This window comes from Antennarius striatus, chromosome 3, assembly GCF_040054535.1.
Source record: "Antennarius striatus isolate MH-2024 chromosome 3, ASM4005453v1, whole genome shotgun sequence".
Lineage (NCBI taxonomy): Eukaryota > Metazoa > Chordata > Actinopteri > Lophiiformes > Antennariidae > Antennarius > Antennarius striatus.
In genome coordinates this window covers 8181259-8206658 of record NC_090778.1, presented here as the reverse complement: position 1 = coordinate 8206658, position 25400 = coordinate 8181259, and the positions used below count along the sequence as shown (strand labels likewise).

The 25400-nt window shown below is 44.7% G+C and overlaps 1 protein-coding gene across 1 annotated transcript in view; it reads left to right on the top strand.

The window, feature by feature from the left end:
- Window positions 1-25400, top strand: part of znf608 (zinc finger protein 608) — a 105824-nt gene that overhangs the window by 67213 nt on the left and 13211 nt on the right. Inside the window, exon 3 of the mRNA XM_068309658.1 lies at window positions 10692-10779. Within this exon, the coding sequence (XP_068165759.1) occupies window positions 10692-10779 (88 nt within the window). The remainder of the gene's footprint in view (window positions 1-10691; window positions 10780-25400) is intronic.

Genomic DNA, 25400 nt, shown 5'->3' with positions numbered 1-25400 from the left:
GCCTTGGCTGTTGTGGCGGCAGCATGTGATGCAGTTCCTACAAACGTTTTTGAAGAAAGTTTGGAGGCCTTGTGACATATGAAAGGCTTGTTCCACTATTGATATCATCCCTCCTGTTGAGACATGGCTCTTGCCATGACTCAGCACAGCAATCGTGTGGAACAAGCTGCGGGGAATGCATGGTTTTTTTTCAACGTGGTAAAGGTCGTCGGTGAAGGTAGCACCAGACAGCATCCATGAGGTCTTTTCTTTGTCCGGGGCAGCCGATTGCATGTCTTTGAGGACTTCTAGGGGGATCGATTCAGGAACACGCGATTTGGAGGCTTGATGAAGGTGCATGGAGACGGCGTGTTTGGCTGCAATCTTGGCGGCTGCATCAGCCTTGGCGTTGCCTAGGGAGACTGGGTCGGTGCCTGACGTATGGGCAGCACATTTGCAAACTGCTATGGTTCTGGGTAGGAGGACGGCCTCCAAAAGGTCTTGGAGGAGCGTGGCATGCATGACGGGTCGGCCCGAGGAGGTCTTCATACCGCGTCTGGCCCATTGGGCGGCAAAAATGTGGAGTGTGGAGAAGGCATATTGGCTGTCCGTATAGATTGTGACGTCATCTCCACGAAAAAGTTTGCATGCTTCTGTGAGGGCCGTTAATTCTGCAGCTTGGGCAGACCAATTGCCAGGCAGTTTTCCAGACTTTAGGGTAGAGGTTTGTGTGACTACGGCATAGCCAGTGTGGTTCGATCCATCAGGGGCTTTGGAAGAGGAACCATCAACAAACACAATATGACCAGTCGAAAGTGGTGTGTCCTGAAGATGTTTTCGGGGCTTACAACAGACGGACGTGCGTTCTTGGCAGTCGTGTGGGTCACCATCTTTGGCAGTAGGCAATAGTGTAGCTGGGTTCAGGGTGCCGCACCGTTTGATGGTTAAATGGGGCTGTGAGAGCAACGTAGCAGTGACGTTGAGATGTCGAGCTGGCGAGAGGAAGGACATTTTGGTTTGGGTGAGCAAAATATCGATTGCATGGTTAACAAGTAGGGTCAGAGGGTGGAACAGGACCAATTCGGCTGACATGGTGATAGCCATGGCGGCGGCACAGATGGCCTGAACACATGGGGGTAGCGCAGCGGCGACAGGGTCCATTTTCTTGGAGTAGTAGGCTATTGGCTTGAGCTTTTGGCCATGGGGTTGGAGGAGGACAGATGTCATGAAGCCGCTTTTGCAATCAACCGTTTGGGTGAAGGGTTTTTTTGTACTTGGGTAGGGCCAGGACCCCGGAGTCAGTGATGACTTGTTTGAGTGCTGTGAAGGCCTCGGCAGCTTCGGGGGTCCAATCCAGGCGGGCAGACAGGGGCAAATCCTCTGAGTATATGAGGTTTAGTAGTGGCTGTGTTTTCTCAGCATAGGACGCAATCCATGCACGGCAGTAGTTTGTCAGACCCAGGAAGGCCATCATCTGTCTCTTCGTGGCAGGGCGAGGTGCTTGTAGAACAGCGTCTCTTCTTTCTGCGGTCAGTTGTCGACCTTCTCCGGAGATCCTGTGGCCCAAGAAGGTGACTTCCTGCTGGCACCATTGTATCTTGGCAAGTGAGGCTTTGTTTCCTGTGCTGGCCAGGTGTGTACACAAGGATGCAGCTTCGAGTTTATTTTCGTCTGGTGTAGGGCTGGCTATGAGGATGTCATCGACGTAGAGCAGGATTTGGGTGCTTTGGGCATGGCCATGGAGTGCGATGCAGTTGTTGATTTCTTGAGAAAAGATGGTGGGACTCTCGGAGAAACCTTGAGGGAGTCTCGTATAGGTGTATTTCTTTCCATCAAAAGTGAACCCAAACCAACCCATGGCAGAGGGGTGGAGAGGAATGGGGAAAAAGGCATTGGTGAGGTCGATGACTGTGAACCATCGTTGCTCCGGGCGGAGCTCATTCAGTAGAGTATGTGGATCTGGAACGCACGGGGCTCGTTGGACAATGGCTTGGTTGACTGCTCGGAGATCATGGACCAGGCGCCACGTAGTGGAGTCTGCCTTTCGAACTGGGAAGATGGGTGTGTTACACTCAGCTGTGGGGCACTCCACGAGGATTTTGGCAGCAATCATGGTAGCAATGACGGGACGGATGCCTTCCTTGGCATCGGGCTTTAAGGGGTATTGCTTCACTCTGGGTCTGTACATTGTCTTTGGTTCGATTGTCACTTGGGAGGCTGTGGTCAACAGACCCACGTCGGCTTTGGAGGTGGACCAGAATTTCAGTGGAATCTGTGGGAAGTCGGAGGCTACATGAAGGGCTTGGACTGGTTGTCAGGCAGACAAGTGAGTCGTTGGAGAGGCTGTAGTAGTCCATCCGAGGGGGCGTTTCCACATAGTGCCGTAGTAGCTATGGTCCAAACGAAAAGTGGTTGGGTCAACTTGTTCCCAGTGACGTGTCTTTTCAGTTGCTGATGTGTGTTGGTTCAGCTGTTGCCATGACATCTCAGCAGAACGAGCTAAGGATACATGCGGCGTTGCATCACAGGGCATCATGGCTGATAGTTCCTCCTGGACGGTTGTGACTGCACAGGCCCAGTCCGGACCCCACAAAAGGTATTTGATGTGTAGTTGTGAGGGCCGTAAGCGGTGGAACCTCAATAGCCATTGGCGGAGGATGGTCACATGGAGGGGGAATTGCGTTTGGATGACTGTAGAAAGGCATGGGACTGAAGATTTGGTCTGTGCGAGGAGGTCTAGGGTCACCGAAGAGGGCCCTGCTGTGGTTAGGTCCAAGGCATAGAAAGTGGTAGGCGTGGACGGACTTTCGAGGACCAATAGTGATGTGTTGTCCACTTTAGAGACTTTGAGCGTCGTCCCGTCAGCAATTATACTGAGGTTGAGTGCTACAAGGAGGTCTCGGCCTAAAAGGTTGACTGGACAGTGTGGGCTTAGAACGAAGGTGGTCATGACTTCTGTTCCATCTTCGTCAATGACTTTACATTTTTTGGACCAGGGGTTGGGCGTTGGTTTTCCAGAGGCCCCTACCACCAGGATGCTCCGACCGGAGGGTTTCAGACCTGGAACTTCATCAGGGATGAGAGACACTTCAGCTCCAGTGTCACAGATGAAGATGACGGCTGTCTGCAGTGGGCCTACCAGAAGGGTTCTGGTGGCTTCAGTTGGAATTACTAGGGACGAGAAAATGGCCTGCAGGTCTAGGATCTGGAGGGGAGCGTCTGGATCTTGTGTGTCACTTCCTCCATTGTCCGCACTGCGGTCCCGTGCTAGTCATTGTGAATGACTGGGGTTGAACGGGGGATCTCGTCTTGAAGGGCCTCTGTATCCAGTTTTGGGAAGGGGGCAGTCCTGGGCAAAGTGACCTGCCTTGTTGCAGTTGTAGCAGATGTCGTCTTGAGTAGCCGTGCGGCGTGCGTAGCGTCTGTGGTCCTGGTTGGGATGGCCTCGTCCTCTGCTGCGACGGGCGTTTTGGTAGTAAATGCCAGTCGGCGCTGGGGGGTCGACCGTGGTGAGGGCGTCGACTCCTTCCAGGATAGTCATGAGTTTGGCTGTTGCGTCCGAAGCTTTGCGTTTTTGTTGCACCTCAGTGGCATGCGTTGCCCACTGGACGATTTCCTGGACTGTGGCAGTCCTCCAGGTAATGAGGTGTTTCTGGATGAATCCTCGGATGGACTCTTGCATGCCATCCATGAGGTGACTCTTAAGTTGGCTTTGGTAAGCACCATTTGGGTTTTGGTCATCTTGGAGGCCGCTATTGGCTCTGAAGACCTCTTCCAGGCGGGCTCTGTATTCCTCGACAGACTCAGAGGGTTGCTGGCGGCACTGGCAGATCTTGGAGTAGTCTGGGACTTTTCTGAAGGTTTGTTCCACTCTGTGGACGACTGCTGCTGTCCTTTCGGCTAGGTCGTCTGAGTCGTGTGGGAGGGGGGCGCCATCGGTTCCGTTCGGGTTGAAGGAGCCTCGCACTCTGCTCCAGCGATGTCCTAGAGCCATTCTAAGGGCGCTTTCCATTTCTCTGCCGTTGAGGTGGTAGCTTAGAGCCAAGCTGCGGAAGTTCATTGTCCATTCTGTGGGGTTATTTTCGACGTCCCCAAGGCCCTTGCAAGCTTCGGCGCATTCCTGCTGAGTCCATGGGCGGTGTACCAGGATGGTTGGTGGCTGGCCATCCGGCTGGCCTGTGTAGGCCGGATTTGCAACGGCGAACATGGGGTATTGAGTGACGGCTCCAGTTGTTTGGGCTGGGCTTTCGGGCCATGAGAGGGGGCCATCAGCTTTGGGGAGTGGTTGAAACTGTGGGCTGCCTGTGTATGCTGGAGGGCTGCTGGTGGCGAATGGGTTGTTCATTTGTTGGGGTGAGGTTTGCACGCCCTCTTGTGGCAGCTCAGGATACAAGCGTTCTTGCTGTCTGCGAGCATAATGGGTGAGGGAGGGTGAGCTATCATCTGGTAGGCGTGGGTTGGCATTTCTTCTGAGGCGGTTGTTTTGGGTCCGCCCCTCGAGGGTGCTCTGAGGATCTTCCTGTTTCTCGTCAGACTTGCTTTGGCTTTCGTGGCGATCACTTGCTTCAGTCGAGTGTTCGGATGGCTGTTTGGGCGTTGTCTCATAGTCTGGGGAGATGCCCAGCGCAGCCATCGTGGCTGACTGTTTTGCCTTCTTTTTCTCGTCTTTCTCTCGGATGGCGAGGACTCTTTTTGTGCTTTGTTTGAGCCAAAGTTTGGCCATTTTCAGCTCCTCATCTTTCACATTCGTTTTCTTTCCTTTCCTCAATTTTTCCTTTTGCTCTTCTCGCAATCTTCCAACCAATTCTGTCATTTCCTCAGAGTTCTTCAAACATGGGTTGAATCTGTGTTTCTTGATCCATTTCTCCAGAAATTTACATGAGTCCGCATGACATTGTTGCATAAAGCGGACGTCGGGTTTGGTTGCAATATCTTTTGCTTGGGTCTGTCCCATGGTGCAAATGTTTGTGTGTGCGTGTGTGTGTGCGTGTGTGTGTGTGTGTGTGTGTGTGTGTGTGTGTGTGTGTGTGTGTGTGCGTGCGTGCGTGCATGCGTGCGTGCGTGAGGAATGAGGGCTTGTAGTGTCCCAAACTTCAACCAGGAATTAAAACAAACAAAAAGAAAAAGAAAAATTAATTCCAGTTTTAAATAAAATCAGAATATTTCAGAAATTTCATGTGGGGGAAATGTTCTTTACATTAAATGTGAGTAATAATGTCTTACAATTAAAAGGATGATTGTGTGTGTGTGTGTGTGTATGTGTGTGTGTGTGTGTGTGTGTGTGTGTGTGTGTGTCACTCTTAACTTTCGCATTTACAGCCAAGCAGTGGACACATCGAAGACAGACATGACTTGAAACAATGAAACACTTTTTGGGCTCGAACCGTTTTATAGTGCACTTTTCCTTCTCTGGGCTTTTAACGTATTTTCTGTGAAGGTTGGACCAACGTTTGGTTCTTAAAATTTAGGGTTTCTTTATAGTCGACTCTGGTACGCGGAAACGTTGCACCGAAGACACACTATGTCGGTCTTGACGGACTCTTAACGTTTTTTTCGCCGCGGAATCAGTTTGAGACACCGTGGGTCGGTTCCCGGAACTCGACGTGCACTGCCGTGAATGCAGGAAGATTCAGGTCCTAACTCAACTCAATAGGCACCCCTTTTCCAGCTCTCACAAGTTACTTTAGGTGGGAGGGGGCCCGGTCAGTCGTCCCGGACGGACTGAACCTATTAGGAGATCTCTTGCTTGTTTAAATTGGTATTATATGGTCCAGCCTTGCAACACAACAAAATTTCATTTGAATTATTTTTATTCATCAGATTTTACCTTGTCCTATGTTGCCCTGGTTCACGGGGAACCCGTCACTGGAGCTTCTCTTCGGCACAGGAAGTCGAGTTTGGCCTTTTTCGGAGCGACGAACGTAGTGTGATGGAATGTGGTTTGGTTCAATGGCCTTTGCGTTCCCGCGTCGATTTGAAGTCCAGGTCTTGGGTCCCGGGTTTCGGCACCAGAGAAATGTTGGGTCTAAATCTCGAACACTCACTCAAAAACTGTTCTAAGCTAGACCAGGGTCATCAGACAAAGGCACCCAGAGAGGTTTTAAAGTTTTACCAGCTGCAGCAGGGAGAGGCACAGAAGAGATGCACTTGACTTGGTGCAATTCGAAGTAGACTCTGACTCTGTCCCACCCGGCTGCTTTCTTTTATTAAAAAATGGATAGAGCAGGGTTAGATAAAGACGCGCTCAGGCGTCGGAACAGTTTAGATCACACACAAGGTCAAGAACAACAAGATGTTTTTCTACATGTTGGGAGTTAACTTGTGGTTATCTATGTTGGAACATTTTAATCGTCATCAAGGTTTACTCTGCTTCCGTCGTCATGTTGTTGCTGGCAGCTGTTTCACCAGCGGGATGTAGGTGGGCTGTAGGTACACTAGGTTGTGGTCTGATTTACCTAGTGGAGGGAGGGTGGTGGTGGTGGTGTATGCCTCCTTAGCATTAGTGTAGAACAGATCCGTGGTTCTGTTCTTCTCAATCGTTGCAGATATAAAGAGGAAACAAAAAGCACATTACTCAGTTGGCAAAGGGGATGAAAATGAGATGATGACCTTGAGAAAAATATGTCAAGGTGAAATTTCAACTTTTGTACTCTCAGGAACCTGATAAGATAGAAAGATGAGTGAAAAGGCCAGTGTAAAACCATATATCAAAGCTAGTGCTTTGATCTACCTATGCACTAGCTTGGATCTATGGTCAAAGCTTTGACTGACCCTGAAAGGTCAAAGCTATGCACTTGTCAGGTACTACTTTCAGGGTACCCTGACCTACCCTTTGCGGGATGTTGCAGTCTCTGACTGCCTTATTCTTATTGTATTTTATTCTTATTCATACTTATTTTATTCTTATTTTTTCTTCCTTTTTATTTTACAGTAACATGTTATTATGTGCTTTTAAGTGCAATTACAATACAGGCAAACCTCGGTTTCTGACCACATTTCATTCCGGAAAGCTGTTCAAATACTGATTTGTTTTCCAAATACATTTTTCCCATTACAGATAATGTAAATGATCTTAATCCGTTCCAAGACACTTATTTCATAATGTCATTTATATATCAAATTGATAGGATGCTGGTGTGTGGGTTGACTCTGGTTGTGAGGAAGTTGAAGGGGACAAAGACAGAGCATAGAACGAAATGGTAGAAGCTAAAAAAGGAAGTGTTGCATGACTTTTAGGAAGGAGTTAACACAGGCTCTGGGTGGCCAAGAGGTGCTTCCAGATGACTGGACAACAACAGCTAATGTGATCATGGAGACAGGTAGGAGAGTACTTGGTGTGTCATCTGGAAGGAGAGTAGATAAGGAGACTTGGTGGTGGAATGAGGAGGTACAGGAGTGTATACAGAGAACGAGGTTAGCTAAGAAGAAGTGGGACACTGAGAGGACTGAGGAGAGTAGACAGGAGTACAGGGCGATGCTGTGTACAGTGAAAGTAGAGGTGGCAAAGGCCAAACAAGGGGCTTATGATGACTTGGATGATAGGATGGACAGTAAGGAGGGAGAGACTGATCTATACAGGTTGACAAGACAGAGAGACAGAGATGGGAAGGACGTGCAGCAGGTTAGGGTGATTAAGGATAGGGATGGAAGTGTATTAACAGGTGCCAGTAATGTGATGGGAAGATGGAGAGAGTACTTTGAAGAGTTGATGAATGAGGAAAATGAGAGAGAAGAAAGACTAGAAGAGGTTACTGTTGTGGACCAGGAAGTAGCAAAGATTAGTCAGGATGAAGTGAGGAAGGCATTGAAGAGGATGAAGAGTGGAAAGGCAGTTGGTCCTGATGATATACCTGTAGAGGTTTGGAAGTGTCTAGGAGAGGTGGCAGTAGAGTTTCTGACTGGGTTGTTCAACAGGATCTTAGATAGTGAGAAGATGCCTGAGGAGTGGAGGAGAAGTGTGCTGGTGCCCATTTTTAAGAACAAGGGAGATGTGCAGAGTTGTGGCAACTACAGAGGAATAAAGCTGATGAGCCATACAATGAAGTTAAGGGAAAGAGTAGTGGAAGCTAGACTAAGGGTAGAAAGTGAACATTTGTGAGCAGCAGCATGGTTTCATGCCAAAAAAGAGTACTACAGATGCAGTATTTGCTTTGAGGATATTGATAGAGAAGTACAGAGAAGGCCAGACGGAGCTGCATTGTGTTTTTGTAGATCTGGAGAAAGCTTATGACATGGTGCCAAGAGAAGAACTGTGGTATTGTATGAGGAAGTTGGGAGTGGCAATGAAGTATGTTAGAGCCATGCATGAGGACTTTAAGACAGTGGTGAGGTGTGCTGTGGGTGTGACAGAGGAGTTCAAGGTGGAGATGGGACTGCATCAGGGATCAGCTCTGATCCCCTTCTTGTTCACTAGGGTGATGGACAGGCTGACAGACGAGGTTAGACAGAAATCCCCATGGACTATGATGTTTGGAGATGACATTGTGATCTGCAGTGAGAGCAGGGAACAGGTGGAGGAGAATCTAGAGAGGTGGAGATTTGTCTTGGAAAGGAGAGAAATGAAGGTTGGCCGCAGTAAGACAGAGTACATGTGTGCGAATGAGAAGAATGAGACCCAAGTGGAAGAGTGAGGTTACAGGGAGAAGAGATCAAGAAGGTGGAGGATTTTAAGTAATTAGGGTCAACAGTCCAGAGCAATGGAGAGTGTGGAAAAGAAGTGAAGAAGCGTGTACAGGCAGGATGGAACGGGTAAAATGAAAGGAAAGGTGTACAAAACTGCCGTGAAACCAGCAATGTTGTTTTGTCTAGAGACAGTGTCACTGAGGAAAAGACAGGAGACAGAGCTGGAGGTAGCAGAGATGAAGATGCTGAGGTTCTCTCTGGGAGGGACCAGGAAGGATAGGATCAGGAATGAGTACATCAGAGGGACAGCACATGTTAGAGGATGTGGAGATAAAGTCAGAGAGGCCAGACTGAGATGGTTGGACGTGTCCAGAGGAAAGATAGTGAATATATTGGTAGAAGGATGCTGAGTTTTCAACTGCCAGGCAGGAGGCCTAGAGGAGGACCAAAGAGGAGGTTTATGGATGTAGTGAAAGAGGACATGAAGGTAGTTGGTGTGAGATAAGAGGATGCAGAAGACAGAGTTAGATGGAGGCAACTGATTCGCTGTGGCGACCCCTGAAGGGAAAAGCGAAAGGAAAAGAAGAAGTATAGTAATGAAACATATCAAAGAAATGTAAAAGAAAGAAGCAAACACAAGGAAGAAAGAAAGAAAAAAGAAAACATCAACGTGATCAGGTCAGCCTAAGGTACGAGTTACCGTCGTCTTTGGGCAGAAGTTTACGGTACCATAACTCATACCATAGGCAATAGAATGCAAATTAAGTGAAAAATTATTGAATTCAGTAAACTGAAATAAAAAGCACATTACCGTCACGTTTTCTCTTGACTTTTCTCGCCTTTTTTCGTGCTTGGCGGTGAGAAATAGTAATAATAATAATAATAATAATAATAATAATAATAACAATGGATTAGATTTATTTGCGCTTTTTCTGGACACTCAAAGACGCTTACATTGGACCCATTATTCATTCACTCCTCATTCATACTTGGTGATGGTAGACTATGTATGTAGCCACAGCTGCTCTGGGGCAGACTGACAGAGGTGTGGCTGCCAATCTGCGCCTACGGCCCCTCCGACCACCAGCGGAACAATCACACACATTCACACACCACTGGAGACAAGGAGGGTAAAGTGTCTTGCCCAAGGTCACAACGACAAATGACTCAGCAGGTGCGGGAATTGAACTGCCGATCTTAAATCATTGGATGACCCACGATACCACTGAGCCACAGTCGCCCCAAAAATGCGTTCATTTCCTGTTCGACTTCCAAATTTTGTTTGACTTCTAAGACAAAAAATTCTGAATGTTTTGGTCGAATTCTGATTTGTTCGATGTCTAGAGCGTTCGAAAACCAAGGTTTGCATGTATTTGTAGGGGACTTGCTTTTCATTCATTCATTTATTCACTCATTCATTCATTTATTCATTCATCCATCTTGTTCCTCGCTTCTTCCACTTTATTGTGTGTCACAGGGGTTGCTGGTGCCTATTCCAGAGGCCATACGGGTGAGAGGTTGGGGACACTCTGGGTGCGACACCGGGGCACCACTGAGTTGATTTTAATTTTTTTTTGGAAAACTACGTATAATTGAGAATGTCTTAACTTAAAACAGCGCAAGCTGATGTATACCTGTATTTTATTTCATTTACGTGTTGTTTTTATGTCCTTTAATTGTTTCTGGTAAGTCTTAGGAAATAGTACTTTTGTTTCAGAGTAGTAATGGGATTCAAATGACCTCAAATAGCAATTGAGGGTGAAAATATAGCAAATAACGACTTACAAACAATTCAGCTTATGAACAGCTTCTGTAGTTTGAGGACTAGCTGTACAGCATATACAAATAACCTAGTGAAGCTCAGAAGGTATGAAAAAAGTGGAGACAGAATATAATGTATTTGAAATTAACTTGATTTTTTGCAAGCCAGTAATAAATGAGCTTTTGAAAATTAATTTTAAGGTCTTTTTTTCTCTTTTTTTTAATGCATTGTAAGTGTCACCAAGAAAAGACCAGAAATATTGTTTCTTTATGTTTTCAGATATCATCTAAATGTCTAGCATAAACCCACTTTCTACTGTGTTTGTCAGGTGTGCTGGTGGTGAATGTGACGTGGAGGAAGAGAACCTACGTGGGAACTCTGTTAGACTGCACTAAACACGACTGGGCTCCTCCAAGGTGAAACTTCATTCTGCAATGTTTTATTTGCCTTTTTCTGCCTCTGTGCTTCTCAACAGGGAATTTGAAAGCCACAAAGAACAACACATACAATAAGATATTCTATAGCGTACCCAAACATCTACAAATTCCCTCTCAGCTCCCTGCTGAGACTTGAGATCTGAGCAGTTTAGGAAAGTTCTGAAAAACAGTGAGCTGAGGGTTAGTATATATCTGTATTTCTCTGTCTCTCTGTCTGTCTCTGTCTCTGTCTCTGTCTCTCTCTCTCTCTCTCTCTCTCTCTCTCTCTCTCTCTCTCTCTCTCTGTCTCTCTCTCTCTCTGTGTATATTAGGGATAGGCAAAAATACAATCTGCATCTGTATCTGTTCAATCATCTAAATTATCTGTATCCGTATCTGTATCCTACGAAAATATGTCAGAGCAGAAGTTTTCATCTTTGATCTATGCAATTAGGTCAGTTAAAATTTTGAATTCAGGGGCGTCACAGGATGTGACTGCCTTGGTTCTAGTTTGAACTGAGGTGAGAACTAGAAAGTTAGCAGGTAAAAAAAGTTAAAAAACAACTGGAGTAGAGGTAATGACCAATGCAGCACGAGCAGTTTTCAGCTCTGTCTGATCAAATGCACCGCGTACGTGCAACAAAATAACACAAGAAACTAGAACCAAGGCAGTCAGAAACTGCAACATCCCGCGACCTACCTGAATTACTTTCAGGGTAGGTCACTGGCTTTGATCTACCTATGCACTAGTTGTGATCAGTGGTCTTAATCACACTTGCCTCCTGCCTCATCTTTCTATCTTATCCTGAGTGTACAATAGTTGAAATTTGACCTTGACCTAGTTTTCTAAAGCTCAAGGTCATCATCACATTTTCATCCCTTTTGCCGCCTGAGTAATGTGCTTTTTGTTTCATCGTTCTATCTGCATCGGTTGCGAAGATATTTGGTGGACATACGCACGGACGGACAGACGAACGAACAGACGAACAAACGGACACTGACAATTACAATACATCACCGCTTTGAAGCAGGATCAATCAATCAAGTTTTATTTATATAGCGCTTAATCATGGCAACAGACATTTCAAAGCGCTTTAACAGACAGAAAAACCCAACTGAACCATCCAGAGCAATCATAAGCGACAGTGGCGGGGAAAAACTCCCTCGTTGAGGAAGAAACTCTGGGCAGGACCCAGACTCTTATGGGTAGCCATCTGCCTTGACCGGTTGGGTGGGGAAAAAAACAAAAGGAAGATAAGGACAGGGTAAGAGAAAGAGAGACAGAGAGAGAGTGTCAGATAGACCAGATGGTCAGTGTCTTTATGGTTATAGTTAGATGATGTGATGCAGGCACTGAATTGGGGATGAAAAAAAGTCAGGATGCGTTCACTGACTCCTAGGTTGTTGACTTCAATACACGTTCCCCATCATGTAATTGGTAAATTCAAGGCACAATTACAGCTGCATGGATGACTGTATGGTGGCACGGAGAAAGAAAGGAAGCAGGACCCCAGCTGATGGATAGGTGAGGGGTGATACTGGTGGGATTGGAGGAGCAGGTCCACAGCAGATGGTCCACAGCGGATGGGCGGATGACGGGTGGACCAGTATGGTGGCACGGAGGAAGAAAGGCAGCCAGACCCCAACCGATGGTTAGGTGAGGGGTGGTACTGGTGGGATGGGAGAAGCAGGTTCACAGCAGATGGTCCACAGCGGATGAGCAGATGAGGGGTAGAACAGTATGGTTGCACGGAGGAAGAAAGGCAGCCGGACCCCAGCTGGTGGTTAGGTGAGGGGTGATACTGGTGGGATGGATTGAGCAGGTCCACAGCATGTGGGTGGATGAGGGGTGAACCTAAGAAAACCTATGAGGACATAGAGTACAGAGACTCCAGGGAAGAAGTTGAGTTAGTAGGGTGTGATTGGAGATTTGGAATGTGAGGTCGTAGAGGAAGAGGAGTAACAGAGATGGTTAGTGAGAAGGAGGAGGAAAGAGGAGCTCAGTAAGTCTGGATGTTGAGTCTCCAGCAGTGTAGATCTATAAGAAAAAACTTAGCAGCCTAAGTTGCCTTAATTGTAAAATTTTCAAAAAGAAAAGTTTTAAGTCTCGTCTTAAATAATGAGAGGGTGTTTGCCTCCCGAACTGAGGGAGGGAGGTGGTTCCACAATAGAAGGGCTTGATAGCTAAAGGCTCTAGCCTGTGTCCTACTCTTGTATATTCTATGAACCAGTATAGGCCAGTATGTTGAGAGCATAATGCTCTAGATGGATTATATGGAACTAAAAGTTCCTTCAGATAGGTCGGTGCCTGGCCATGAAGGACTTTGTAAGTAAGGAGGAGTATTTTAAAATCCATCCTAGAAGGTTAGCCGCAATAAGACAGAGTACTTGTGTGTGAATGAGAGGGAGCCAAGTGGAAGAGTGAGGTTAAAGGGAGAAGAGATCAAGAAGGTCGAGGTTTTTAAGTACTTAGGGTCAACAGTCCAGAGCAATGGAGAGTCTGGAAAAGAGGTGAAGAAGCGTGTACAGGCAGGATGGAACGGGTGGAGAAAAGTGTCAGGTGTGATGTGTGATAGAAGAGTTTCAGCTAAAATGAAAGGAAAGGTGTACAAAACTGTGGTGAGACCAGCGATGTTGTTTGGTCTAGAGACAGTGTCACTGAGGAAAAGACGGGAGGCAGAGCTGGAGGTAGCAGAGATGAAGATGCTGAGGTTCTCTTTGGGAGTGACCAATGGATAGGATCAGGAATGAGCACATCAGAGGGACAGCACATCTTAGAGGATGTGGAGATAAAGTCAGAGAGGCCAGACTGAGATGGTTTGGACATGTCCAGAGGAGAGATAGTGAACATATTGGTAGAAGGATGCTGAGTTTTGAACTGCCAGGCAGGAGGCCTAGAGGAAGACCAAAGAGGAGGTTTATGGATGTTATGAGGGAAGACATGAAGATAGTTGGTGTGAGAGAAGAGGATTCAAAGGACAGGGTTAGATGGAGGAAATTGATTCGCTGTGGCGACCCCTGAAGGGAAAAGCCGAAAGGAAAAGAAGAAGATCCTAGCTTCACAGGAAGCCAGTGCAGAGAAGCCAGCACAGGAGAAATATGGTCTCGGGTACTGGTCCTAGTCAGAACACGGGCAGCAGTGTTCGAAATTAGTTCAAGTTTCTTCAGTGACTTTTTGGGGCAGCCTCAAAAAAGTGAGTTACAGTAATCTAGTCTGGAGGTGATGAAAGCATGGATTAATTTCTCTGCATCATTACCTTTAAAAATATACCTGATTTTAGAAATGTTTCAGAGATGGAAAAAATCCGTTCTAGAAACCTGCTTTATGTGTGTGTTAAACAAGAGATCCTGATCAAAGATGACACCTAGGTTCCTCGCAGTGGTTTTGGCCTCAAATGTGATGTCATCCAAGGCTATTACATCAGTGGGCACTACCTTCGTAACGGTTTTTGGGCTGAGCACAATGGCCTCAGTTTAACCAGAATTTAGATGCAAAAAGTTATTGGTCATCCAATCATTAATCTCTTTGATACACACCTGTAATTTGCACAACTGATTGACTTCATCAGGTTTAATCGAGAGATACAATTGCGTTTCATTGGCTCAACAATGGACGATGATGGAGTGTTTCCTTATCAAATTACCTAGAGGAAGCATGTATAACATAATACACACATACACCAAAAACAATGCAAACACTATAGACACTTCACTCTACCCATGCCTAACCACGTCTGTTTATTTATGCCTTTTTATTCCTATGCCTATTTTTACCTTTCTGTTTGTATATTCTCGATGGGTTATTTATTACTCTTTCTATTTGGTGTTGGTACTGCTTTCTATGTGCTGGTGCTCTCTGTGTGCTTTTTCTGTGTTTTTAGTCACTGCTGTGTGTACTGCGATGGAGAAGTTAATTTCCCTGACGGAACCCCCTTAAGGGATCCATAAAGTTCTACTCTACTCTGTAAGATAAATAATATTGGACAAAGTCTTGAGGAACTCCATAGCTAACTGTAGTGGACTGGGAGGAGTCTTTATTAACGTTAACCAACTGGGAATGGTCAGTTAAATAGGACTTAAATCACATTAAGACTGATCCCTTAATACCAATTGTTTTGTCCAGTCGTGCCAAAAGAATATTATGGTCAGTTGTGTCAAAAGCTGCACTAAGGTCCAAGAGAACCACTGTAGAAACAAGTCCTCTGTCTGAAGCGGTTGGAAGGTCGTTGCTAACCTTGACAAGTGCAGTTTCCGTACTATGATGTTCCCTAAAACCTGACTGGAAATTCTCAAATAAACTGTTGGATTTTAGGAAATCACAAAACTGATTAGCCACTTTAGGATGTAACTAGAACCAAGGCAGTCACAGACTGCAACATCCCGCGACACCCCTGAATTCAAAATTGTACCCTGACCTACTTGCACAGGTCAAAAATCAGAGCTAGTGCTCTGCCATACTTTCATAGATCAAAGCACTGGCTTTGATCCATGGCAGGCACTATCAAATCGCGGACCGCCGTCCAGATCCGGACCGAGTCATGGTTCTGTCCGGACCCGTGACAACTCCAGATAGATAGATAGATACTTTATTAATCCTGGAGGAAATTGTACATATCCACTGCTCTGGCATTACATCACGAATAAATAGTGGATTAAACACCAGGAGAAAAAGAAACACTGACATCACAGGACATACCACAAGACATACACTACACTAACAGACACATGCAGCACTATATATACTAAACTATAACTAAAAATATAAAGAGTATAAAATTAAAATATAAACAGTATGAAATTAAAATATAAAGAGTATAAAATTAAAATGTAAACAGTATAAAATTAAATTGAAATATAAACAGTATAAAATTAAAATATAAACAGTATAATATTAAATGAAATCCATTCAACCGCGTGCTGACCTCACCACCTCCCCCCCACTCCTCCTGAGAGAGTCATTGTAGACCCTGATGGCACGGGGCACGAAGGAGGACCTCAGCCTCTCTGTGGAGGCTTTGTGTGACAGCAGTCTGCCGCTGAAGGTGCTTCTCTGCTGAGAGAAGGTGGTGTGCAGGGGGTGGCTGGTGTTGTTCATGATGGCCCTGAATTTAGACATGGTCCTGCTCTCAAGAACTGTCTCCACAGAGTCCAGGCTCAGCCCGACCACTGAGCCCGCTCTGCGGATTAGTCTGTTCAGACAGTCCATATCTCTTTTCCTGGCCCCCCCACCCCAACACACAATGGCATATGACAGCACAGTGGAGACTATGGACTGATAGAACATGAGAAGGAGCTTAGGACAGATGATGAAGAGCCAGCCTCCTCAGGAAGTATCCTGCTCTGCCCCTTCTTGCACACACAGTCCGAGTTGAGTGACCAGTCTAGTCTGCTGTCTAGCTGCAGTCCCAGGTATTTATAGTTTTCTACCACCTCCACCTCACTGCCCTCAATGATCACTGGCTGTGGAGAGGGGGGTGACCGCCGAAAATCCGGCAGCATCTCCTTCGTCTTGGAGATGTTGAGCTGGAGCTGGTTCTGTTGGCACCACTCCACGAAGTCAGCCACCAATGCCCTGTACGCCCCTCATCACCCTCCCAGACACATGCCACTATCGCAGTGTCATCGGATAATGATATCATGATAAATACCACGATAAATTAATGAGCGTAGATTTTTGTGAAGCATTTTTTTCTGACGGTCGCGCGGCTACTCAGGTTAATACGGTAATAGCGCCACTCAGTCCAGTCAATCAGATCGTTTGTTTACCCTGCGCTGTCAGTGCACCTGGAAGTGAGACAACTTGCTGCAGCTACCACTTATTGTTACAGCAGACCCTGATAGCCTTTTCAGTCCACCTCGGAACCGCCCTGGTTTCGCCACCAGTTTTCGCTACGGAGCTGTGAACCGGGCCGGGAATGGAGTCCAATTGCACAAAATGACAAACCCGGAGCAGACAAGGACCATGGATCCAAACCACATCAGGTGCGGAGCCAATCCGTATCCATTAATAAAGCAGCTCAGCCGTCCGAACCCGGTCTGGAAGTGTTCATAAAGCGGCTCATCTGGCCCAGATCCATTATTCAAGATGGCTTATTTGGCCATAACCAGCAACAGAAATATCCCAAATCTAGCTGACCAACATCAACGTTGTTTTGAAAAGGCTTGAATACTTCCCTTAACCATCTGCCTTTATTAATAGGAATAAATCATTTAATACAGTCAAGACTTGAAAATATATTAAAACCATATTCTTCAACCCAGACTATGAGTCTCTGGTTAAATTGTCCTGTGTAGCAGCATAATAGCTTTGCTACAGCTGAGAGCTATCAATTATCAGTGAGACTTACCAGAAAAGAGGTTTAAAACATACTGTAAATGGAAAAATGAAACGCAACCATGAATTGTATTATGTATCATTTGTATCATTTTACTGCCGCGTGTCTCTGGGCAATCAATTACAAAAGAATATCATGAATGATAATAATCATGATGGAAGAAATGAAAACCAAACATGACAACATTGCTTTAACTTGGAACTGGTGGGTCCTCATTTCAAGTACCATGCCACCTCTGGAGTTCCCCCTGTCAGCTGTGAGGTTGAACTACCAAATTGCACGTCTGACTATGCCTTCTTCAGTAATCACACAAACACATTTTCACACAAAATTCCATGAACTCCCACAGACACCAGTTGTAATGTTTTTTAAAAAATGTGTATAACCATTGGCTTTTAAAGTGACATTTTGCTGCCTGACATTAGGTTCCCCTATTTGCATTGTTGACAAAACTCAGCAAATCTCATATTTGAAGAGTACATTTAAGTCTATAGCCAGGTACTTGTTAACTTGTTAGTTTAACTCAGTGTAAATGCTGAAAACATGTATAACAGGGATCTTTATAACTAATATTACGTTGTTCAAACTTACTCTTGTTACGGCTGAGGAATGATCAAATGATGAAACAGCTACCACAGCGCAGGCTAAACATTGGAGATAACTGATGACGTGCACGCTGCACACCGATTGACACTTAGTCATATTTGAGTGCCCATAAAACAGAGATAATGATACAGATAACCATAATGTCAAATGCATTCACAATACCATACGTCCAAAGGCATTCAAAGCATTCAAAAGTCCTACCCACGCCATAACTACTAGTAACTGGGCAACACAGTTGAGTGGCATTAGTTATTAATTTCTGAAGACACCCACAGTGCCACTCCTCCTACCACAAGCCAATACCAACACATGCACAATCAGGCATGTGCATATTGGTCCAAACTCTCCTGGATCGCTACTACAACTCTATTTTACTCATTCTGACTTAACAGCTCCCCACACACCTGAACTGTATTTATTCCAATGTTGTCCTTCAGGACTGGATTTAAAGTCGCTATTGATGTCTGGGGCTTTGAACCTCCAAGTGCAGTATGAGAGATCTATTCATCACGCATACATTTACAGCCCAGTAAACGATACCTTTATTGAACAAATGTTACTTAAGGTATCGTGAATTTTGGGGCAACATAAAAAATAGTGATGGGACAGTTGTGAAGAAGTGCTTAAACACAGTTGTTGAGACATTATTTGAGGAAAAACAGAAAGATGGGATTTGTGGAAAAACTCAAACAAATCCCGATGTCAGCTTCAACAGCAACCAGAAAACCAGAAATATTGCTTGATGCAGCTATTCAGCATTCACCATGTATATCTTTGGCCATTGATGAGTCTACAGATGTTACAAGTGATGTCCAGCTTCTGGTGTATGTCCGGTTCCTTCACGAATATTTTCCAAGGAGGTGACATAGACATTCGAGTGGACACATGCAAGATCTTTGTAGATTCAGTTCATTGATCTGTAAGGAAATGCTGCATTAAGAGAGTATTTTGGCTACAGACTGCGTGAGTGTCTTCCCTGATCCAACCACAGTAGCACTGCACATTTTGACAGTGTTTGGATCGACTTAAAGCTGAAAGTCAGCTTTTTTTTTGTTTTTGAACGTTGTTATAAACAATTACCATTCTAGGCTCACCAATGAACACATCCTTGTCTGCTTGAGAATGGCACTGAGTCCATTCCAACCAATATTTTTTTTATTTATGGCTTTCAGACAATGTTAATACTGTATTTTTATACTGACTTGAAGTGTGGGCCTTCAGTTCTTTAGGTTGGGACGACTTTAATTTATGAGAAAAAAGGGTTAATCGACTCAGTTCACTCTTCGTAATTTCTTTTTTTAGTTCTGAGGTTTGTGTGTTCTTCAATCTCACATAAAGGCTTTAATTATTTTTGCCTGAATCTAGTTTTATTTTGGTAAAGGGGCCAGCTGTGCTCTCAGTTAAACATATCCTGCATTGAAAATTGACAATAAATGTTGTTTAAACCATGAATATGTGGACATAAGACACAAACTGGACTTGGGTTCGTACCTTTTACTAAGAGGAAATCTTAATAGCTGGACCTCTGTGAGTTTTAATTGACTACCTCTGATCTATGGTCTTACTCATACTGGCCTTCTCCCGTGTCTGTCTATCTTATCTGGTTCCTGGTACAAAAGTTGAAATTTGACCCTCATGTACTTTTCTCAAGGTCAAGGTTATAATATTATTTTCATCCCCTTTGCTGCCCGAGTAATGTGCTTTTTGTTTCATCTTGCTGTCTGTAACGGTTGCGAAGATATTTGGTGGACTAACGGACGGACGGACGAACACATGAACACTAACAATTACAATACATCATTGCTTTGAAGCGGGATGTAATAAGTTGACCAAGTAACCTTAAATAGACCAAAATAGAGGCAAGCCACATGTAGCCACAAGAGGGCGAATTTAACCACAAAAGGACACAAGCCAGTGTCTTATTGTGCCAGTCCCAAGCACGGATAAATACAGCGGAGTGTATCAGCAAGGGCATCTGACGTAAAACTTTTGCCAAATCAATATGCAAATCAAATCTATGACTTCAATACCATATCGGTCAAGGCCCGGGTTAACAACGACTGCCATCGGCGCTGTTGACCTACAGGGTGCCGGTGGAAATTGGACTACCATTGGTAGAAGGAGAGGAGGAAAGTGTGTTCGTGGGGAGAGAGAAGAGGACCGCCAAGAGTATAGGACTGAGAGTAGCGACGTTGAATGTTGGAACTATGACAGGAAAAGGTAGAGAGTTGGTTGACATGATGCAGAGGAGGAAGGTAGACATACTGTGTGTCCAGGAGACCAGGTGGAAAGGTAGCAAGGTTAGCAGTTTAGGAGCAGGCTTCAAGTTGTTCTATCATGGTGTAGATAGGAAGAGAAATGGAGTAGGAGTTATCTTGAAGGAGGAGTTTGTTAGGAATGTCTTGGAGGTAAAAAGAATGTCAGATAGAGTGATGAGTCTGAAGCTAGAAATCAAAGGTGTAATGATCAATGTTGTTAGTGAGTATGCTCCACAGGTAGGATGTGAGCTGGAGGAGAAGGAGAAATTCTGTTTGGACTTTAATGAAGTGATTCAGAGCACATCTAGAAGTGAGAGACTTGTTAGTGGACATGTTGGCGCAGCAAACAGAGGTGATGAGGAGGTGATTGGTAGGTTTTGTATCTAGGAGAGGAATGCAGAAGGAAAGATGGTGGTTGTGTTTGCAGAAAGGATGGAAGTGGCTATAGTGAATACTTTCTTCTAGAAGAGGCAGGAACATAGGGTGACCTATAAGAGTGGAGGTAGGAACACACAGGTAGACTACATCTTGTGTAGAGGGTGTAATCTGTAGGAGATCAGTGACTGCAAAGTAGTGGTAAGCGAGAGTGTAGCCAAACAGCATAGGATGGGGGTGTGAAGGATGACTCTGGTGGTGAGGAAGATGAAGAGTGCAAAGGCAGAGCAGAGGATGAAATGGTGGAATCTGAAAAAGGCAGAGTGTTGCACGACTTTTAGGAAGGAGTTAAGACTGTTTCTGGGTGGTCAGGAAGTGCTTCCAGATAGCTAATGTGGTCAGGGAGACAAGTAGGAGAGTACTTGGTGTGTCATCTGGAAAGAAAGTAGATAAGGAGACTTGGTGGTGGAATGAGGAGGTTCAGGAGTGTATACAGAGAAAGAGGTTAGCTAAGAAGTGGGACATTGAGAGGGCTGAGGAGAGTAGACAGGAATGCAGGAAGATGCAGCGTAAGGGGAAAGTAGAAAAGCAAAGGCCAAACAACGGTCTTATGATGACTTGTGTACTTGGTAGGACAGTAAGGAGGGAGAGACTAATTTATACAGGTTGGCAAGACAGAGAGACAGAGATGGGAAGGACTTGCAGCAGGTTAGGGTGATTAAGATAGGAAGGGAAGTGTATTGACAGGTGCCAGTAGTCAATAGAAGGGAACAGTACTTTGAAGAGTTGATGAATGTGGAAAATGAGAGAGAACAAAGACTAGAAGAGGTGGCTGTTGTGGACCAGAAAGTCTCAAAGATTAGTCAGGATGAAGTGAGGAAGTGATTGAAGAGGACAAAAAGTGGAAAGGCATTCGGTCCTGCAGAGGTATGGAAGTGTCTAGGAGAGGTGGCAGTTTAGTTTCTGTCTGGGTTGTTCAACACAATCTTAGATAGTGAGAAGATGCCTGAGGAATGGAGGAGAAGTGTTCTGGTGCCCATTTTTAAGAACAAGGGAGATGTGCAGAGTTGTGGCAACTACAAAAGAACAAAGCCATACAATGAAGTTATGGGAAAGAGTAGTTGAAGCTAGACAAAGGGCAGAAAGTGAACATTTGTGAGCAGCAGTATGGTTTCATGCCAAAAGAGTACAGTATTTCATTTGAGGATGTTGATAGAGAAGTACAGAGAAGCCCAGAGGGAGCTGCATTGTGTCTTTGTAAAATTGGAGAAAGCTTATGACAAGGTGCCCAGAGAGGAACTGTGGAATTGTAGAAGTCTGGAGTGTTGGAGAAATATGTTAGATCAGTGCAGGACATGTATGAGGACTGTAAGACAGTGGTGATGTGTGCTGTAGGTGTGACAGAGGAGTTCAAGGTGGAGATGGGACTGCATCAGGGATCAGCTCTGAGCCCCTTCTTGTTCGCTATGGCAATGGACAAGATGACAGACAAGGTAAACAGGAATCTCCATGGACTGTGATGTTTGCATCACAGTTCATGAAGAGAATGACCCAGGTGAAAAAGTGATGTTGCAGGGAGAAGACATCAAGAAGGTGGAGGATCTTTAGTATTTAGGGTCAACAGTCCAGAGCAATGGAGAGTGTGGAAAAGAGGTGAAAAAGCATGTACAGGCAAGATGGAACAGGTGGAGAAAAGTGTCAGGTGTGATGTGTGATAGAAGAGTTTCAGCTAAAATGAAAGGAAAGGTGTACAAAACTGTGGTGAGACCAGCGATGTTGTTTGGTCTAGAGACAGTGTCCCTGAGGAAAAGACAGGAGACAGAGCTGGAAGTAGCAGAGATGAAGATGCCTTGAAGAACTCCATAGCTAACTGTAGTTGACTGGGAGTTCTTGTTATTAACGTTAACAAACTGGGAATGGTCAGTTAAATATGACTCAAACCAGCTCAATCCTGATCCCTTAATACCAATTGTTTTGTCCAGTCGTGTCAGAAGAATATTGTGGTCAATTGTGTCAAAAGCCCCACCAAGGTCCAAGAGAACCAATATAGAAACAAGTCCTCTGTCTGAAGCGGTTAGAAGGTCGTTGCTAACCTTGACAAGTGCCGTTTCCATACTATTATGTTCCCTAAAACCTGACTGGAAATTCTCAAATAAAGGAATCACAAAACTGATTAGTGACTATTTTCTCCAAGATCCTGCTTAAAATTAATGGGGCGGCAGTGGCTCAGTGGCAGAGCGTGCGGTAGAGCGGGTCATCCAATGATCTGAGATCGGCGGTTCGATTACCGCTCCCACCCAAAACACCCGGAGGTGAGCTGACAGTGGGAGGTGTCAGATGACCTCTGGAGCACTGCCGAGGCACCCTTGAGCAAGGCGCCGTCCCCCTTACAAGTTGCTTATTTGGGGCGCACCAAGCAGGAGCTACCCGCCACTCTACCTACTCTGCATGAGTACAGGCTCCTGTGTGTGTATGTGTGTGTGTGTTCAGGGCCTGTACACACTAACTAACATGCATGTGATTTGATATGGACTAAATATAGTGTGCCACTAATTGCCCTTCGGGGATTACTCGAGTATATAAAATTTAAAAAAAAACAACAACAAAAAAAAACGGGAGATTTGAGATTGGTTGATAATTATTTAGAACAATAGGGTCCATGTTAGGTTTTTTGAGAAGTGGGTTGATTACAGCTACTTTAAAGGACCATGGTAGATATCCAGTTGATAATGACAGGTTAATTATACAAAGGAAGTGGTTGTTAAGTAAAGGTAAGGCTTTTTTGATGCATTTAGTTGGAATTGGATCTAATAGACAGGAGGATGGTTTAGCTGAGGAGACTATTTTAATCAGCTGACTGATCTGTAATGGAGAAAAGACATCCATAGAACCAAAGGGTTCAGGAGTCCGCTGTGTGTTTTCCGGATATATATATATATATATATATATATATATATATATATATATATATATATATATATATATATATTTGTCCCGACCGGGATTCGAACCCACAACCTCCTGCATTCAAGTCAGTAGACTTAACCACTGTACTATCCAGCTGCTTAGTACAGTGGTTAAGTCAACTGACTTGAATGCAGGAGGTTGTGGGTTGAAAGGGTTGAAAGAACAGCTGGAACAGATGTGGAAGGTTAAGGTTAATGTGGTCCCCGTGGTAGTAGGAGCACTTGGGGCAGTGACCCCCAAACTGGAAGAGTGGCTCCAGCAGATTCCTGGAACAACATCTGAAGCCTCAGTCCAGAAGAGCGCAGTCCTAGGAACAGCTAAGATACTGCGCAGAACCCTCAGACTCCCAGGCCTCTGGTAGAGGACCTAAGCTTGAGGATGACACACAGATACCACCCCACAAGGGTGAGAGGGACTTTTTTTTAACTGTATATATGTATGTATGTATGTATGTATGTATATATATATATATACACACACACACACACACACACACACACACACACACACACACACACACACACACACACACACACACACACACACACACACACACACACACACACACATATATTATATCTATATCTTCTCCACTGGTCTAACATAACCAGAAATCATGATATTTCTGATAAAGTTTAATTATATTTGAATGCATTTTCCTTAAAAATATATTCAAATATATGTATAAATATATGTATTTATACATTTCGATATAATATGACATAGGCCAAGACTGGGTCAGTGTTCTATTTTTGAGGTTACATGGGTTTTATCCAATCAGAATTCAGCAGGCTTGTGTTGATAGGTTGAATGAAATCTGCCCAGGACCTTCAAAATCTAGAATGCAAGTCTCCTTGCACTGTGAGAGAATGGGAACATATAGTTAATAGATGCGATAGCCAATCAGATCACGAGTTGGCGACACTATGGCCTTCTAGCTGGCTTCACGTTCACCTGACATGTACGTGTTCTGTGATTGGATACTCACTCTGAGAAGGCGGCGCCATGCAAATGCACATTTGAAGAGGAGTTCTAGTGAGACGACCGTCCGATCCCTGAAGGAGCTAACCTGTTCTGGCTAACCTGTTCTAGCTAACCTGAACTAGCTAACCTGAACTAACCTGTTCTTGCTAACCTGTTGTAGCTAACCTGAACTAGCCAAACTCTTCTAGCTAAACTGTTCTAGCTAAACTGTTCTAGCTAACCTGAGCTAGCTAACCTCATCTAGCTAACCTGAACTAATAACCTGTTCTAGCAAATGGAGTGTTCTTGAGGAATGAAAGTAGAATGGATTTTGTGTTTAAATAAGCCGTTTGAACAGCTGTTTCGGTGAGTACAAGCATTTAATTGATCTAAGTTTTCATATTTAATGTTCTTGTAATTTCATTTCATTTATATCAAATCAATTATAACGAAATAAAATGACAAATATACTAAAAAAAAAAAAAGAAGCTTGCTCTTCTGCAATGTGTGTAAATGATGTGGTGCACTTGCACAGCTGTGTGATTGTAGTGGAAATACACAAAGAAACGTGTGTCCCTGCTGGAAAATTGCCTGTTTTATACATGATAGAGATGATGCAACATCTAGTAGTGTGTTAGTGTATGTCTGTATTTAGTTTCTCTAGCTGCGGTGTCACAAATGATGGTCATTTCAGTCGGTTTTGTTCTGTGACGTAGTTGAGTGACTTCTATGCAAGGTGTGGCCGCTCGATTCTTCTGTCTTCTTTCTTCTTCTTTTCCTTTTGGCTTTTTCCTTCAAGGATCGCCACAGCAAATCAATTGCCTCCATCTAATCCTGTCCTTGGCATCCTCTTCTCTCACACCAACTACTTTCATGTCCTCCCACATTAAATCCACAAACCTCCTTTTTGGTTTTCCTCTAGGCCACCTGCCTGGCAGTTCAAAACTCAGCATCCTTCTACCAATATATTCACTATTCAGCATCCTTCTACCAACGTTCTACCTCTCGATTCTTCCGTGCCAGTGACAATAAAAGGACTGGGGCTGTCGCCAGTTTTTGTCCCATTTGAGAGAAGTTATAAACCTCAGTCCTGAACGCTACATTGGTGGCAGCGGTG